This window comes from Hermetia illucens, chromosome 4 (genome assembly GCF_905115235.1).
Source record: "Hermetia illucens chromosome 4, iHerIll2.2.curated.20191125, whole genome shotgun sequence".
Lineage (NCBI taxonomy): Eukaryota > Metazoa > Arthropoda > Insecta > Diptera > Stratiomyidae > Hermetia > Hermetia illucens.
Genome location: NC_051852.1, coordinates 61,186,029 through 61,203,970, shown reverse-complemented (window position 1 = coordinate 61,203,970; position 17,942 = coordinate 61,186,029). Strand labels below are relative to the sequence as shown.

At 43.0% G+C, this 17,942-nt stretch overlaps 1 protein-coding gene across 5 annotated transcripts in view; it reads left to right on the top strand.

The window, feature by feature from the left end:
* Positions 1 to 17,342, top strand: part of LOC119655847 (spore coat protein SP96) — a 272,091-nt gene extending 254,749 nt beyond the window's left edge. For 4 of the 5 annotated variants that reach the window (XM_038061962.1, XM_038061966.1, XM_038061965.1 and 1 more), the window contains 2 exons: positions 14,099 to 14,284; positions 14,652 to 17,342. In XM_038061962.1, coding sequence (XP_037917890.1) covers positions 14,099 to 14,284; positions 14,652 to 14,833 — 368 coding nt within the window. In that variant the 3' untranslated portion in view covers positions 14,834 to 17,342. The remainder of the gene's footprint in view (positions 1 to 14,098; positions 14,285 to 14,651) is intronic. The other variant, XM_038061967.1, reaches the window with a different exon arrangement.
* The last annotated feature ends 600 nt before the right edge of the window (positions 17,343 to 17,942 follow it).

Here is a 17,942-nt window from a genome sequence, read left to right as displayed (position 1 = left end):
TTTTTCCTTTGCATAACATGCATCGTGGATCTCGTGCGCAGTCTTTGATAAGGTGGCCCTCTTCTCCACACTTCCTCCACTTTCTCAACCTATCATGCTCACTAGTACCTGCTGCTGCAAAGTGACCAAAATCCTAAATCGACACACGAATCGACATATTCTTACCTTGCCTGCAGTGATCAATTTAATCCCTGAATCCACCGGCAAACTAATAATAGCGATCTGTGTACCTCCGTGTGTCATTTTCATCCTTTTGATAGCACTGTCTCCTAGGTCGCTATGGTTGAATTGTTCCCTTAACCCAGTACAGATATCTTCTCATGATGTGACCTCGTCTAGGCCGCTCGATTACTGTCTGTTGCTTTCGAGCGAAGGATGTCGACATATCTCCTTTCTTGGAAATAATGAGTATTTCCGGACGAATCTCCTTTTTCTCCTTCTGCTGCTTCTTGCCGCCCACCTTTGTCCATTCTTCCGGTTTATGGGCTGCAGGCTCTTCTCCTTTTTCAAAGTTGGGGCCGTATTCGAAGAACTACCCGAAATTTTCTTCGGCACAGCTTTCCTCGGTGAAGTGGCCTTTTTCTTATTGCCCGCTTGTTGGACGCTAAGTTATTAACTTATTCCGTCCCTACTACGTTTGCTCGCGTTCCCACCTGCCATATGTTGGGGAGGCGTCACCTGCGCCTCCCTCGTGACTTCTTATTTCCACTCCACTAGGATCTCTTGTAGCATTAGATGCCAAAGTAGCCAATTTTCTCGCTACTAAGGCACTGCGGTCGCTGGATATCGACGGCCAAGAACCCGCTTTCCGACTCCCAAAAACCGTCGGTAGTAGGTTTCCGAAACTCTACACCGTAAAAAAATTACCTTTCTCGTCCTCCATATTTGCTTTGATTTCTGGGTGTCCTTCCCATTGCGAATTTTTATCCACGGAAGGGCGTTTACTTCCCACCTACCCGGCCTGCGCATAAGCCTACCCATACACGCCATCTCCTGATGCGTGCATGTGCATGCCCATAACGCATCCACCGAGCGTTCCCTTATCCGCACGAAAGGATGCGCCTGATGAGAGATTTGGTAACTGTACCCAGGAGTTTATTCATACCTAATCTCACGCATACTGATTCGAATACTTTTGCCAAATCATATCAACTTTACGAAAGAACACATTGTATTGCTCCTTCTTATGTAAATTAAAACCAAACGAAAAGCGGCTAAACAACAAATCAAAATATTAAATTCTGGTATTTATTCTTTCAAAACTCTAATCCCATTCTTGGGGGTGCAGAAAGTAATTTCTAATTAAATTAGCATTAACATCACCAAAATTCCGGAAATATTGTCCTCAAAACAACAACGGTAACCTATAAAATTTCCGTTTCCGCTTCCTCAAAATACTTCATTAAACCACGATATTCGTTTCGTTGGTGAAGTCCTGAGCACACAATCGCATGTATATGTACACATAATAAGAGCGAATTACACAATCCTTAAAATACATTCCGAATACAAACCATTCAACCGAATTCCTCTCCGAAATACAAACGTATGTATGTACATAATCTTTATTAAGCCGGGGCGCTATCGGTCTCTCCGAAACCATCTTGGAGATAATATGTGCAACTGAATATATGCATGTAGCAGCATTTCTAAGATAAACAATCAGAAGTACAATGTCTATATATACATATCCATGTATATATGTATGTATGTAGACCAGACTTGAATTTTGGGGAAAGCCTTTTCTCGTCACGAAAGGAAGAGGCGGTTGTCGCGTCGAGTAATTAGTTTTCTTATTGTTTGGAAAGTTTTATTGTTGTTTAAGTGTAGGAAAACTATTTCGAATTTATATCTAGTTAGCAGAAATTGGAATTCCAAACGAGAGGTATTCGTGAATAACGACTACCTTAAATTTCATCCGTAATTGCTAGTCCTTACATTTAAGCCTTAACGCAACTTACACCGAATTCATGGATACACTATTTACAGTTTCGATATCATATTGGATACCTGCCACACGCTTTATGTTCTAACCATTAATTAAGGCTCCATACCTTCAGTATATGCGAGTACCTTTCGAGTTTCGACCAATTAATTTTGGGGCCGCATATCATAACTTTTCGACATGACGTTAATGACAGAGCTCAAAGCAAGAGATACCTGAATAATGCTGGATTTGCTTTCACAAGTTAATATTTTATAGGGTAAAGAACCGGGAATAATAGGTATACCATCCTGAAACAGCTTCCTTTCGTTTCGATATCTCCTTTCAGAAAATAAATACAGAATTTTAATTGGTGTTGAGGATAGTTTCTGTGCATTCAAATCGATGACAACGTTCCCATTCTCCAGTACGTATTAACGTGAATACCGAACCTTTGCTACGAATGTTATTTATGGTACAGTAGACAGCAACTTTTAAATTGCGGCCAAAGTAAATTCAATTTTTAAAATTGTGTTTAAAGCAAAATTAAATGGGTTGTGGCGTGCTGCAGGAACGGATCTAACTGTCTGCATCTCCTACGTGCAATTTATTCGGAAACGGTTTTATATTGGTAGACAATTTGGAGAGGTAGAGTCCAAATCTACCACATTTTGATAGGTGGTTCCCTAATGTAGTCATTGTGGGCATCAAAATTGCTTTTTGACAGAAGAGTGAGAATTTATTGCCGGAATCACATGCCAAACGCCAATAGGTGTAAAAATGTGGCCTTTTCTCATGAAAGGGATAAGTAAGTAGCTTTTCACCATCGTCTTTATTTTTTTAGATATTAAACAAGTCGGAGTACCGGAAGCTGGTGCTTGGGGTATAAAGGTTTTGTATTCGTCTTATGGGAGAAACTTTCTAGGCATATTTTTTCATTCGTATATGGCTAAAAACCCAAACTATTGCTTCATATGGTATTCATATTACAAGGAACACGTATTTATTACAGACGTAGATATTATGCTGCGCCTGTGTGGAGTTGCCAAATCTCCCATCAGGCGCGTCCCTTCGTGCGGATAAGGGAATGCTCGGCGAATGTGTCATGGCCATGCACATGCACGCATCCGGAGATGTGCGTGTATGGGCATGTTTATGCGCAGGCCGGGTAGGTGGGAAGTAAACGCCCACCCGTGGATAAAAATTGGCTATGGGAAGGATACCCAGAAATAAAACCAAACATGGAGGAGCAGAAGAAGAATGAAGTTACGGTGCAGGGCTTCGGAAACCCAGTGCCGGCGGTTTTTGGGAGTGAGCAAGCGGGCTCCCGGCCGTCGATATCCAACGACCGCAGTGCCTCAGTAGTGGGAACCTTGGCTACTGTGGCATCTAATGTTACAAGCGTACGGGAGGAACTTGAACTGGCTCCAGTGATGGATCCGTTCAGAAGGAGCTCGATTTTTCGTAGATCCCCTCCCACACGGGCACAAGCCCCCACGATCGCTACCCCCAGTGGGAAGCGTATAGTGGGAGTCTTCGATGAGGAAGAATCGCTGACGCCGATTCACCCGAGCGATGTTTTGGACAATGATCAGTCTGGAGCTGCCTTTACTGCCCTCGGTAAAAAGATCATGGAGCTGTGTGAGTTCATAAAGGAGCGCAGGAACATTCACCAAAATATAAGGGCCATGATAAGAGGCATCCGTTTGACGTACGGCAAGGCCCAGGATGAACGAGTAGGGAAGTTGCCGATTGGAAAAGTGAACCAGGCAACTCAAGTAACGCCGGTTCAAAACACAAAAGGGGAGAAACCGGGGAAGAGGCTGCGCGAGAAGCTGAATGACTCAACAGGCCAGCAAATCCCGAAAAGAAGAAAGGACTCAACTCCCAAAAAGGCGGAGTTCATGAAAATTATGTCTGGAGCTACCAGGGAAAATACTGCAGTGGCTACCTCGAGAAAAGGGATCGAACCTTCAAAGGCGGATGCGGAAGCTTGGAGGAAGGTAGAACCGCGGAAAAGAAACTATCGGAGGAAGATTAGACCGGAGGTGATTTTCATTTCCAAACGAGGTGAAGGGTCATACGCCGACATACTCAGGAAAGTGAAGGCAGACCCCGAACTCACCAATTTGGGAGACAACGTCAGCCGTATTAGACGGTCGCAGAAGGGAGATCTTATGTTGGAACTTAAGAAATCCAAGGATGTAACCGCGGACAAATTCTTAAGCCAAATCGGGAAGACTTCAGGGCAGGAAGCTGACATAAGAGCTAGCAGGCCGGAAATCACTATAATCTGCAAAGATATAGATGAAATCACGACGAAGGAGGAGGTTCGCGAAGCGTTGGAGAAACAGTTCGATCTTGCCGGACTACAAGAGTCAGCGGTAAAAACTCTAAGGAAAGCCTATGGGGGAACACAAACCGCCATCATCAGCCTACCAGTGGAGAACGCACTCAAACTGTTAGCAGCAGGGAGAGTGAGAATAGGCTGGGTTATGTGTCGCCTTAGGGAACAGGTGGCGTTAAAACGGTGCTTTAGATGCCTTGGCTTTGGTCACATTGCGAAGTCATGCACTAACCCAAATGACAGGTCAAAGCAATGCAGGAGATGCGGAGTGGAGGGCCACATCAGCAAGGACTGCGGAGCTGACCCAAATTGTCTACTGTGCAAAGGAAAGGAGGGTGTGGACCATCGGCACATTGCAGGCAGCGGCAGGTGCCCGGAATACAGGAGAGCCCTTAGCACAAATCGCAGATGAGGTTGATACAAATCAACCTCAACCACTGCGAGGCGGCGCAGGACCTACTCGCGCAAACTATCCGCGAGAAAAACATCGATGTGGCCATACTAAGTGAACCATACCGAAACCGCGGTGGTAGCGTTTGGGTCAAAGACCAAACGGGCCAAGCAGCGCTGTGGACTTGTGGAGAACAAGCCTTCCAGGAAATAATGGAGCACCCGGAGGAGGGCTTCATCAGAGCGAAGGTGAAGGGCATCCACATCTACAGCTGCTATGCTCCACCCAGCGCTACACTCGTCGAGTATGAGCGGATGCTTGCTGCTCTTGTTTTGGATGCAAGAGGACGTTGGCCGATCATAATAGGAGGCGATTTCAATGCGTGGGCTCTTGAATGGGGCAGCCGGGTAACTAATGTTAGGGGACGTGTTCTCCTCGAAGCATTCGCGGAGCTGGACGTGGTACTGGCGAATGTTGGGTCTTCGTACACTTTCCGGGGAAGGGGTCTGGGGTCTATAGTGGACCTGACATACGTGAGTGCCACTTTAGCCAGTAGAATCGCTTGGCATGTCAGTGAGGACTATACTCACAGCGACCACCAGGCAATCTGCATAGAGATCAAGGGCGGATCGAGCTCGAAAAAGAGTTTTCGCAAAATGCCGGGTGGTATGCTTGGCTGGACAGTGAAAGCGTTCGAGGGGGACACGTTTTCCGCGGTGCTCAAATCCGACATATCCCTGAATGGTACGGCTGGAGAGAAAGCCACCCAGATCACTCGATGGGTGACGGAAGCATGCGATGCAACTATGCCCAGAAGGCGATTGCTCCCCAGTAGGCAACCCAACTACTGGTGGAACAATGAAATCGCAAGTTTGCGAGCCGCATGTTTTCGGGCAAGGAGGCTTTGCCAGAGGCTCAGGGGAAAACCCGGTGGCGACGGTCGAGAGGAGGCACACAAGCAATTGCGTGGCCGCCTAAAGGAAGCCATTCGGAGGAGCAAAAAGAACTGCTTCAAACAGCTGTGCGACCATGCCGACATAAACCCTTGGGGCGAGGCTTACAGAGTGGTGATGAAAAGGCTGCGGAAATCACCCCAGGTGACCTGTCCGCGCCTCCTGAAACAGATTGTTACCACTCTGTTCCCTCACCACGAAAATAGGGGACAAGTTTTTGTCCAACCAAATGACGGTATAATACCGCCTGTAACTGTGGAGGAGCTGCGGGAAATATGTGGTAGGTTCGGTGACAACAAGGCCCCAGGTTTGGATGGCATCCCCAATCGAGCTTTGAAACTGGCAGTGAAGACTAGGCCCGACCTTTTCGCCAACACCTTCGAGGCGTGCCTAAAAGAAGGAATATTCCCTGCCCAGTGGAAAAAGCAAAAGTTGGTGTTGCTTCCGAAGCCTGGCAAGCAACCTGGAAACCCAGGGTCGTATCGTCCTATCTGCCTGTTGGATACAATGGGGAAGATGATGGAGAGAGTCATCTACAACAGACTCCTGCCCATCGTCGAAGCCAACAATGGTTTGTCGGAACGCCAGTTTGGTTTCCGACGCGCCCACTCTACGGTGGACGCAATTGGCATGGTGGTAAACCTGGCAAAAGGTGCACTGATTTCTGGCGGCTGCTGTGCCGTGGTGGCGTTGGATGTCAAAAACGCATTCAACTCGGCCAACTGGAATAGAATTAAAGGGGCGTTGGCTGACATAGGTGTCCCCGGATACTTAGCGAATTTGGTGGAAAACTACCTCTCAGAGAGGACTCTCTGGTATGGGACGGATGAGGGTCCCAAAGAGTACATTGTCACAGCCGGGGTACCACAGGGATCGGTACTTGGTCCCCTGTTGTGGAATATCATGTATAATGGGGTGCTTGCTCTTCCCGTCCCAGAGGGGACTACGATTGTCGGCTTTGCTGATGACCTAGCTGTGGTTGTTGCAGCAAAACACCCAGAAGATGTGGAGGTTTACGCAACGGAAACAGTGAGAGCGGTAAAGTCCTGGCTAGAAAAGGCTGGGCTGACCTTGGCGGACGCGAAAACGGAAGCGGTCTTGATAACGAAACGCAGGAAAAATAATACTGTAAAAGTGGAGGTCGGTGGACATACGGTCGTATCAAAGCCGGCTATCAAATACCTGGGGGTAATAATTGACACCAAATTGAGTTTTAGGGAGCACCTAGAGTATGCATGCCAAAAGGCAGCCAGTGCCACCACGGCACTTGCAAGAATGTTGCCAAATATTGGTGGGCCGAAACATTGCCGGAGGTTGGTGCTAGCTGGAGTGGTGCGCTCCATCCTGCTCTACTCGTCACCTGTGTGGGCGGAGGCGCTTGCAAACTCTCAGAGACGGAAGCAGGTGAACTCGGTTTATCGGCGGATGGCTTTGAGGGTTTGCAGTGCTTTTAGAACCACATCAGATGAGGCAGTATTGGTGGTGGCAGGCATGATCCCGGTTGACATTCTGGCCAAAGAAATGAGTGTCCTGTACAATGCAAGACATATGGAGGGGCATGCACAGCGTAGAAATGCGGCAAGGTCAGAGTCGCTTGATCTCTGGCAACGCAGATGGGACGAGTCTGCGAAAGGTCGGTGGACGCACAGGCTCATTCCCAACATTAGGGTGTGGCTTGAGCGAAAACATGGGGATACCAACTACCACATTACCCAGTTCCTCACGGGACACGGTGGTTGCTACAGGCAGTATCTGCACCGCTTTGGGTTGGATGATTTTCCGAACTGTCCCAGATGCGATGGCATACCGGAGGATCCAGAGCATGTGATGTTTCACTGCCCACGATTTGCGATGGAGAGAAGGAGCTTAAACCAGGTGCTGGGCAGGAGCGGGACCCCGGAGAGCTTAGTTAATGAGATGCTGGAGTCCGAGGAGAAGTGGCTTGCGGTTAGCTCCGCAATCATCCAAATGCAGGAGGAGTTGCTGAAAGAACAAAGAAGGAGGAACGCTGCAAATAGGAGAAGGATGAGTGCCTAAGAGCAAACCTACCCCGCGAAGTAATACCTCAATGGTGGTCCCGCGGGGCTGGGGCTGGAGAGACCGGTTTTTAGTGGGTGTGAATCCCACACGCGACCGCTGTTGTTCCGCCGTTCGGGCGGCGGACGTGTCTTTCTAAGATTTTCCACCTCCGTGTACGCACAAAAAAAAAAAAAAAAAGATATTATGCTCACGCTAAACAAACAAACATTGCCTATTATCGAATACTGTATTGTATATACATATATATAAATTGATGGTACAACTATTTTCGATTTACATATATTGAATACCGGTTGTTCAAAGTACAGATTTATCTATTTGAATTAGGCACTACCCCAAAGCTTCATTTATTATATACGTATAAATATATGCATATGTCTATTTCGTGTAATTGATATTAATACATAAACGATTAAAAAAACTGTCTCCCTGTGACCTCCCATGCAGGTGAGCTCACTTTGCTGTGGTTTTGACGAATTGATATGTTATGATGACGTTATACACGTTTTAGCATGCAAGAAATTCATACAAAATGTATGTTCACCTTCTATAACTTTAATAATAATAGTTGGATTTCCTGCAAACACCCCAAAGTTATCCCTTATGCCTTATAATACACTATTATTAACCTTATTCATGCAGATATGGGAACGGGATGTATTTTGAGGCCTAGATTTCGTTTAGATACACCACTGTGATTTTTTCAGATTTTTCGGTTGGATAGGTTCTGAGGACGAGACCTGTTACACTTTTCGAGGGTTTTATTTTGAGCCCTGACTCCCCTCCTCTACCCCCCACACACTCTATCCAAATTTTCGTGACAATCAGTTCAGCCGTTTCCGAATAAATCAACTTGACAGACAGACATCAACTCGCTTCTAATACGGTTTTGTTTCCCACAAAACCTTAAAAAATGTTTTTTTTTTAATAATTTATTTTCTGGTAGATCTTCTTAAACATTTTGAAGGAGCTTTAGATCAATTTCCACTAGAAGTTACTGATTTTTCATTATTCCACCTTAAAATTATTAATTTTTTTAGACATTCTTTTGGTATTTAAATATACTTTGAAAAGACGTTATGTTATACCTACATATCAACAGATCCATATACATCAATGAAGCTCTTCACTTGAGATTCTGTAAGATCAAAGTACTTCAATAACACATTACAGGTAGATGTTACAAAAGCATGAAGCTACCGACTAATAGTGGCATCTCATATGCCAGCACAGAAAGATCATGCGGAACAAGCTCAGCTTAATGTTAATATTGAAGTTTTTGCATTTCCCCTGATATTTCCTTCCACCGCTTAAATTGTCCGACTTTAAAGTCCTTCAGCCAATCTTAAAAAAACTTGCGAGTCCTGCCGCAAAGCGATATACGGAACTGAAGTCATTCTTGTTAACCTTTACTTCGCTATGCGTAACCTCTACTTCGCTATGCTGCACATCCCGAATTTGTCATGATATTCAGAGGGTCATATTTGCTAGCACTCGCAGCAATCACTGGAGCCTGCAGTCCATAACGGTCACTTTTCCAACATGGACGATAACTTGACTTGCGAGAGTAAACCATTTTCGATATTCATGCAGCGTCCTCCAGACCAATAGTACAGTAAAAACAAGTACTAACGGTTTCGTCTACGGCAGAGGTAACTCTTCAGACGCTGCCTCCCTCTGCCCTGGGAGGAGCGTGACCGAAAGTGGCAACAGGTGGAAAACACTCCTGTATATAATCATAAAAGCACGACATGGTTGCGAATTATATCTAAGTTAAACCGCCAATAGTTTGAGCTTAAGCTGGGCCAAAGCTAGGTTATTGATTGGGATATTGGGATCCTAAGTGCACTTCCACGTGATGTTGGACCGGACCGGAGGCAGCGTCTGGAGAGTTGCCTCTGCTCTGAACGAAACCGTTAGTCTTTGTTTTTTGAATGATTGGATGCTATGCCCCAAACGAAGGATCCGTGGACTAAAAAACGTGGAAGTAAGTTGTTTTCCTTTTGGTCCGAGATAAGCATCTAAGCGCTACTCAATTCATCGGCAACGTCCTGAAAGGTCGTCACAAGATCTGACTGGTTGCGAAATGATGAAAGCAGTTCGAAGAGCATAAAGGGATAAAAGTTCAGGCCTAAGCCGGATGAGGCCGAAGTGTAGTCGCAGGCTACTCATCGCGGGAGTGGTGAGGTCGATCCTGCTATACGCGGCCCTTGTCTGGGCGGGAGCGTTGAACCACGCTGTCAACCGGAGGAAGATATGTTCGGCATACCGGCCAATTGCGCTAAGGGTGTGCAGCGCATTTAGGACGGCGTCGACGGAGGCAGTGTATATTATCGCAGGAATGATCCCTATAGATCTTCTAGCGAGCGAGGCACACTGGCTCTACGAAAAACGGAAGGCAAATCCAGCCGAGGTGAATGCGGATTTCCGAAAAGCCATCAGGAGAGAGTTGTGTGGCAAGTGGCAACAACGATGGGATAACTCCGACAAGGGCAGGTGGACCCATACATTGATCCCGTGCATCGAGAAATGGGTCAACCGAAAGCACGGAGAATTGAATTACCACCTGACACAGTTCCTTACGGGACACGGTGGCTATAGGAAGTACTTGCATCGCTTCGAGTTGGACGAGTCTCCTAACTGTCCTGAATGCGGTGCTACACTCGAGGACCCGGAGCACGTCATGTTCCATTGCCCCAGATTTCTGCAGCAGAAAAGGAAGTTGAACAGCATCTTAGGGGCGGACATCGAGCCCTCCAACCTGGTGGAAGAGATGTTGAAGTCGGAGGAAAACTGGATGGCGGTAAATGAGGCAGTAGCCGTGGTGCAGACAAAACTCCTGGAGTTGGATCGAGCTCGGAAGGCGGCGCGACGGAGACGTGACATGGACGAGCTGGTATAGCGAACCAGAGCCTCCCCCGCGAAGTAATACTTCACGGTGGTCCCGCGGGGAGGGGCGGAAGAGTGGGGGTGGTTTTAGTGGGTGTGAATCCCACACACTGCTGCAACCTGGGGCAGCAGCGTCTTTCTAAGATTTCCACCTCCATCCATAAAAAAAAAAAGCTATATACAGGCAGTGTCTTCACGGCAGATACTCTTCCATACCAAAGGCATTTTACCTATACTTCGTAATAAAGTATTGTTCGTCACTACCGACACATTGGTTAAATTTAGAAATTTTCGTAGCTAGCAATTATCGATACCCATTTCGCAAAAGGTGACGAAAAAGTTCCAGTCTGTATACTCTGTAATTATTATCAGTGATATGAGTGAGCTCTACCTCCAGTTATTAGCGACTCGTGACAAAGAACTACTTATACAAAAGATGCCCTTTCTCAGAGCAACCTTAAGGGAGGGGCTCATCGGAGCAAAAGTAAATGGGTTCGGTATTTTCAGTTGCTACACCCTTCCGAATGGCACGATAAGAGCATAATTTAGGACCCGAAAAGTGGTTATCATTATCAGCGATTTTGTTAATGGACACCTAAACATATTAGTGATCATCAGACGGCCCTGTACAAAACTGTACGAGCAAATGAGAGTTACAATAGGACAATGGGACGAAATTAGAGAAGGACAAAAGAATTCAAAAACCTTTGATGGAAAATTTTTTGCAGGCACTTTAAATGAAACAGTATTAGGCTAAGAGCAGGATGCATACAAAGCATCGGTAAGAAAACCGAGGAAAGTAATAAAAGCGGTAGCCACTTCACTGCGATCGGTTCATAGAGAGGAGCCCTTAGAGGCTTTGTGGCGATACACAGGATAAAAGTCGCTACAAACTACCGTGCAGCAATGTTCCGAAAAGTATTGAATGTTCTACTTTCTTCTTGACCAGGAATATATCTTTAGTTGGATACATTTCTCCGATATTTGCAGAAAAACCTTTCTTGTGCATGCTGGCGAAAGGCCACATACTAAATATTCTAATCGAAAAGAAAACGGATTTGTATATAAACAATATCAACGACTTCACTACCGGCCTGAGAGTGGGAGTAGCTCCAAAGCAGTAGCAAATACAGTTACTGGTTTATTGAATTTTAAGATTAAAATTATTTAAAAGTCAACAATCATCATCAACGGCGCAACAACCGGTATCCGGTCTAGGCCTGCCTTAATAAGGAACTCCAGACATCCCGGTTTTGCGCCGAGGTCCACCAATTCGATATCCCTAAAAGCTGTCTGGCGTCCTGGCCCACGCCACCGCTCCATCTTAGGCTTTGCGGGTGGGATCATCTTCATCCATACGGATTAAGTGACCCGCCCACCGTAACCTATTGAGCCGGATTTTATTTTTATTGTGTAGGCTACGGAATCGTCCATCCTCATGTAGGGGGCCAAAAATTCTTCGGAGGATTCTTCTCTCGAACGCGGCCAAGAGTTCGCAATTTTTCTTGCTAAGAACCCAAGTTTCCGAGGAATACATGAGGACTGGCAAGATCATAGTCTTGTACAGTAAGAGCTTTGACCCTATGGTGAGACGTTTCGAGCGGAACAGTCTTTGTAAGCTGAAATAGGCTCTGTTCAAGTCAACAATCTAATATGCAAAACCATGCATGAAATAAATACATATATACTATATAACAATGCTTTATAATTGGTGATCTGCAATGAGTATCAATGAAAGCTAAAACTGATCTCAAATGTCCAGATTTTTTTTTACTAGTAAACGAACGCGATCCAAGACAATTCGATAACAGATCATCAATCATACAAAAATGAATACCTTCGTCTTCCATTGATTCTATAAAGACATCACCATCAATTCGAAAACTACTCAACACTACTTTTAACTTCGAATCACATGCACTTGCTAATTTACAACGTGCAAAAAATTACTACTCAATATTACTCTACAATCCAATGTAGTTCAAACTACATCTATATCTACAGCATATACAACCGCCAACCAAATTGGAAACTTAAGCATTCATTCATTTCGAATTGGTAAACATTCATTGTTACTTCGATCGGACTAATACACCTCATTATTCATTAGCAACCGATTCTCCTCCGCCGGGGGCAAATCTGAAAACACCTCCGCAAGAATGTAATTCATCCCATTGGTTCCACACAATTTGTGAAATCGCGATGAACGTTCAACAATGAAATAATTTTTTCGATGGACCGTTGCTGTTCTGCTCTTGCTTTGTCGAACTGCTGTTAAAAAATATCGTTTTGGGCCGTGCTATGATTTTTACAGTAGTTTCCTCTCACTATAAGGGTACCATATCTTCCTTTGCTTCCAATGACGCCACCCCACTGCCATTGACGTAAAGGCACCTTCAAACCAGTTAGTGAAATCCATTGATAGGAGCACTGTATAAAAAACTCAATCCTCCCCGTCCGCTTTTTCTACCAAGGATTTTAAGAAATCGTTTCTCTGGTAAAATTGGAATTAAATATTACGACACATCTGGGACACTGCGAACTGTAGCACAACCGCCAGGTTGCTATCGAAATACTTGGTGTCTTCATAGTAGATTACAGTAGTATTCCGATAATTCCTATAGTCAAGGAACTGACAACTTGGTACGAAATATTGGGATTACTAAATATCGGAAATGCAAAATAAAGAGAATTAACTCTGAGGATCGGTAAACTTGTACGAATTAAGTGGAAATACGAATTATCGATATGCCAATTTTCGGAATTCCACTATATTATGTAAAATGGTAGAATATTACGTAAATCCCTGGGGTAACAACTGAAGTGAAGATATGAAGTACACAGCGATTGTCATTCCGAAAAAGATTGGTAGCAGTGATATACTGCTCTAAGAGCCGCTAGCGCTTACAAAAAACATCGCAAGACTCGTTGCATATCGTGGGTTGGTACCAATCGGCATTCTTGCGGTCACGATGAAGCCTTCATAAAAATCAAGAGTACGGGCTCAACGGTTTTGCGAATAGCATCACATTTTGGAGCGTACCATTATCCAAGCCATCGGATAAACAGATACAATACGTCACAGACAGGAAACTGGACATACCAGCTAATACCAAAAATAGTGTGGAAGTCATAGTAATATAAATTATCAATTCAGCAGCTCATCACTTAGCACGATGGTTACGGAAGCTATTTACCTTGTAAAACAGGAAGCAATCTGGGAAACCGCAAGGGATCAAAATATGGGGGAGAAAGGGTAAGGAGTAATATGTGTGTTCATATCACGCACTCCAACTGCATATAACCCCTTAAATTGGTGGAACTGTTGGAATGGACCATAATGGTCATCGAACCGAACTTCTAAAACTTCAACAGAGTCCAACTTGTGTTGATTGTCTGATTCTTCTGAAACCTCATCATTGATTGATTGCTTCAACCCACTTGTAATTGAGACAAACTATCTTATAGCATTACATACTTGTTCAAACTATACCTCATGCACGATAAATACAATTGAAACTTAACGATAACTTCTCCTTTTAATCTATTTACAGTTTCACCAGAATCAATCGTAATACCAATTGTATCGTGTATATTTGGATTCCCACTTCTTGCTCTTTTAGTCATCTGTTGTCTGCGAAGGCGCGCAAAATTAGCACGGGAACGAGAACGACGACGTAACTATGATATGCAGGACCATGCCGTCAGCCTGGTCAGATTTAGTCCTATACATAGACTCAGTGAGTCTTCTCTTCTAAACAATGAGTTCTTTTTAAATACGAGTTTGTTTAAAAGACGCTTGTTATCAGTTGAATGATAAAAGTAGAAGCTTTAAAAAGTTGTCTAAATAACCTTCTCCCCCTTCCATCCAATCTACCCTACACATTCATCTTTATGTTTTATAAAATATCTGAAATAATATTTTTTTAAAGAATCTTGTATGTACGTAAAGTAAAAGGTTACATTTTTTCAAAAATGTTTGCGTGAATTCAGAAATTGTGAAGAGTGAAAATGTGAATGTGCAGAGAGATTTGGAAGAATTATCTTTTTTTAAATTAACACTTTCAGCCTTCGAAAAACTAATGTGATTTACCTCAATCCGTACAGATAACCGATCGTCGAGAGCTATCAGCCTGCGCCCTGAGCGAAGCCTTAGCCGAGGTTTCCCATCATTAGAACTCGACACCGTGATAGAAGAGCGCAGCGATCCAGAACAAACCCAGACGGATCTTCTAAGTCCTGAATCACCTATTGATCCACACAAATTCCGCGAATTTCACTCCAGCTAGCATTCAGTATCACCTTCAGGTTCTGGCAGTTGTACTAGTAGTTGTGCTGGCAGCATAGGCGGCTCGCAGTCACAAATAAAGCGGAGCATCAGCAGCGGTAGTATATATAAGAAAAAAAGGATTTTCTCCCATCTTTCTATCCCTGCACAACAACGTAACGGTCGCGGTCGTTACGAATCAATAACCTTCATGAATTTCAACCAAGCTAGAACCCTTACTCCGAAATCTAACATTATGCTAAAAAATAATAGCGAACGTGACCTTAAAATTAACCGAAAATACTACACTATTTCAGGTGATAGCTCACCGTTATGGACTACCTTAACCCATGCCCAGACAATCACTGAATTCTTCGATGATAGCTGATAAATGTTACGCATTTGTCATTGATCATCTTATTCATATGTAGCACAGAATTTATCTGTATAAGAAATTTTATGTCGTATTAGTAACATTATATTATTACAAGGAATATGATCCGAAACCTGTCGACTTCGTTAATTTAGTTTCTAGCGTTGATTCTTGCTTACCTTACCGCCTAACTTAAGTGTTAAAAAATACATGTTTTGGAAAACGCTAACTGTAGTATCGTTATTCTTTCTAGGTCCACATATAAAATCGAATAATATCGCGGTTTCGCCATTCGTTGATTTTAGTTAATATATATTAGATATGCGAAATTAACTTGTTAAAAATAAAATTACAAAGTAGGGTAATATTAGCTAATGAAAGAAAAGAAATATTTCGCATGTCGGACTCAATATAAGAATAGTATGTCAGAACATTCAGAAAACCCTATCTAAACCAGCGTTTCTGAATAAATACAATATTTTTCCTACGAAGGTAGGGAAGTAGGTCAAATACTACTCCAGAAGTAACAAGCGCGGTACGCCCAGTGCCATACCTTTTAATGTGTAGAGTATTCGAAAACTATAAATTCACTTGAGGCAGTACCTAACGCAAAAACAAGCTTATTCAAGGTTTCATGGTGTTATAAACACCTTACATATTTCTTAGCCATCCATATTTAGAAACTTCGTGAGAATCACAGCTTTGCTTCCACATGCTATTTTTAAGCTATCATCATTCATAATTTAAATTTAGCAAATTGGGACTCCAACTTCAACTTCAATCAAAATGCAAATACACAGCAATGACTAGAAAAAAAGATATTGCTCACCGAGGTATTGCCTACTCTGTTTGGGTAGAACCTTGGCGGTCGATATAAATTCCCGTCCTCTGAAAATAAGTTTCGTTCTCTTAAGCAAGAAAACGATGCATTTATTAAAAGTTCTAGAATCCTTAAGTTTCACCCTCAAATCAAATAAATTATTAATGATAGCAAAGAAACTATCTGCCACCTAAATGAAACAATTCTCATTAGTTTGGACACCAAAGAACCAATATTTTATCAGAAAGGAAGAGACAAACGTGACACTTTTTTTCCAATCCAACTCTAATATTCAAAATAGCAATAAGAAATTTCTTTACGTTAAGGCAGCGACTAAGACAAATGTTTTCACTGTAGGACAAAATGTAATTCAACTACACTGCTAAAATGATTGTATGCCGCAAATAGCATAAGAAGAGGAATGATGTCTGCTGTTTCCTCTACAAATATCATTTGGAGCGTTTACGCAGTTGCTGTTCACTTTCTACAGTATTTAAATATGCCCACGTATGTTCATATTCGCTAAGCTCTCATGAAAAATATAAATCAGGTACCGAATCACAACGGTCCCCAGCTCGCGTACACCATGCTGTTAGCCAGCATAATAGTTGGAAAGTCCCAGACTGATCAGGGCCCAAAGGAATTTTATTCTTTCATAAAAACTTTAAACGCGGAGTTACGACAATAAGTCTACATATTTGTACGAGTAATATAGTCTATCCAATGACATCTCACTTCGAATTAGGATGCCTACCGCCAATTCGACTACTTGAGCCGTCAAAGTTCGAACGACACCAACAAAGTTGTATTTACATTTTCTCGTGACTTACTATAACTAGGCTAGCCATTTGCATTCGCTAAGACAACTTATCCTAATAGCAAATTCTACATACTCTTTATATGTTGCATATGTGTATTGCGAGCAGCTGTCACAAACAATAAGCTCTAAACATGCTTTCGTTATACATATAGATATTTATAGTCTATCTATATATTATTGATTCAATACAAACATTATCGGTTGAACGGTTACCTACAAGAAACTTCGCCTTAAGCCCATTGAGCAAGGACTTCTCCTAGGTTAAACCATTCAATCTGCAATTGAAATAACTTTTAGTGAATAAATTCTTAGTCTTGATAAAACTGATACTTTAAGATACTAATCGGACCAGTTGTTTTTATTGTAATGACGGATTAAAATAATACTTGTGTTGCATACATAATTCTATATCTTGTAAGTAGATAAGTAGAAGATTTATTCTGTTTCACCATTCTAGAAAACCATAAATGTAAAGTGGAAAATATATGAAACTATAAATTAATAAAATTATTAGAAAACACAATTGTTTGGAGAGGTTTTTCCAGCTCGCATGGAGAAAAGGCAGGTAATTAATCAATTATTATTAATGAACGCAAGGACAGTGGTTTGAGGCAAAACCAAAAAGCGGGTAAAAAAATTGAAGATTATTGTGTTGGTTATACTTAAGAGTATAACCTATTGTTTAAGCGTCCGTAAAGAGTGTTTTTTAATCGCCATTAAAACAAGTCGGGAAACCGGAAGCTTCACGCTTCAGGTATAACCGGTTTTGTGTTTCCCTATGTGATGAACATAGCGCAGTTCTCAATTGGCTGATAGCATTGACTCGAGATATTTAAATCGATCAGTTCTTTTAGTGGCAGTGACCTGACCAGAACTGAATGATTTAAATATGTCGGGTCAATGCTATCAGCCAATGGAGAACTGCGTAATGAAATTACTTCACGCATTAACACAACCTGGATGAAGTAGCATTCCAAACTGATGTTCTCTGTGATCAACATATCAAATTTACCGCAATGTCGTCCGTCCTGTCGTTCTCTATGGTTCTGGGTGTTGGCCAACTATAAAAGACAATGAACGGCATCTTGCGGTAATGGAGACGAAAATGTTGCGTGGGA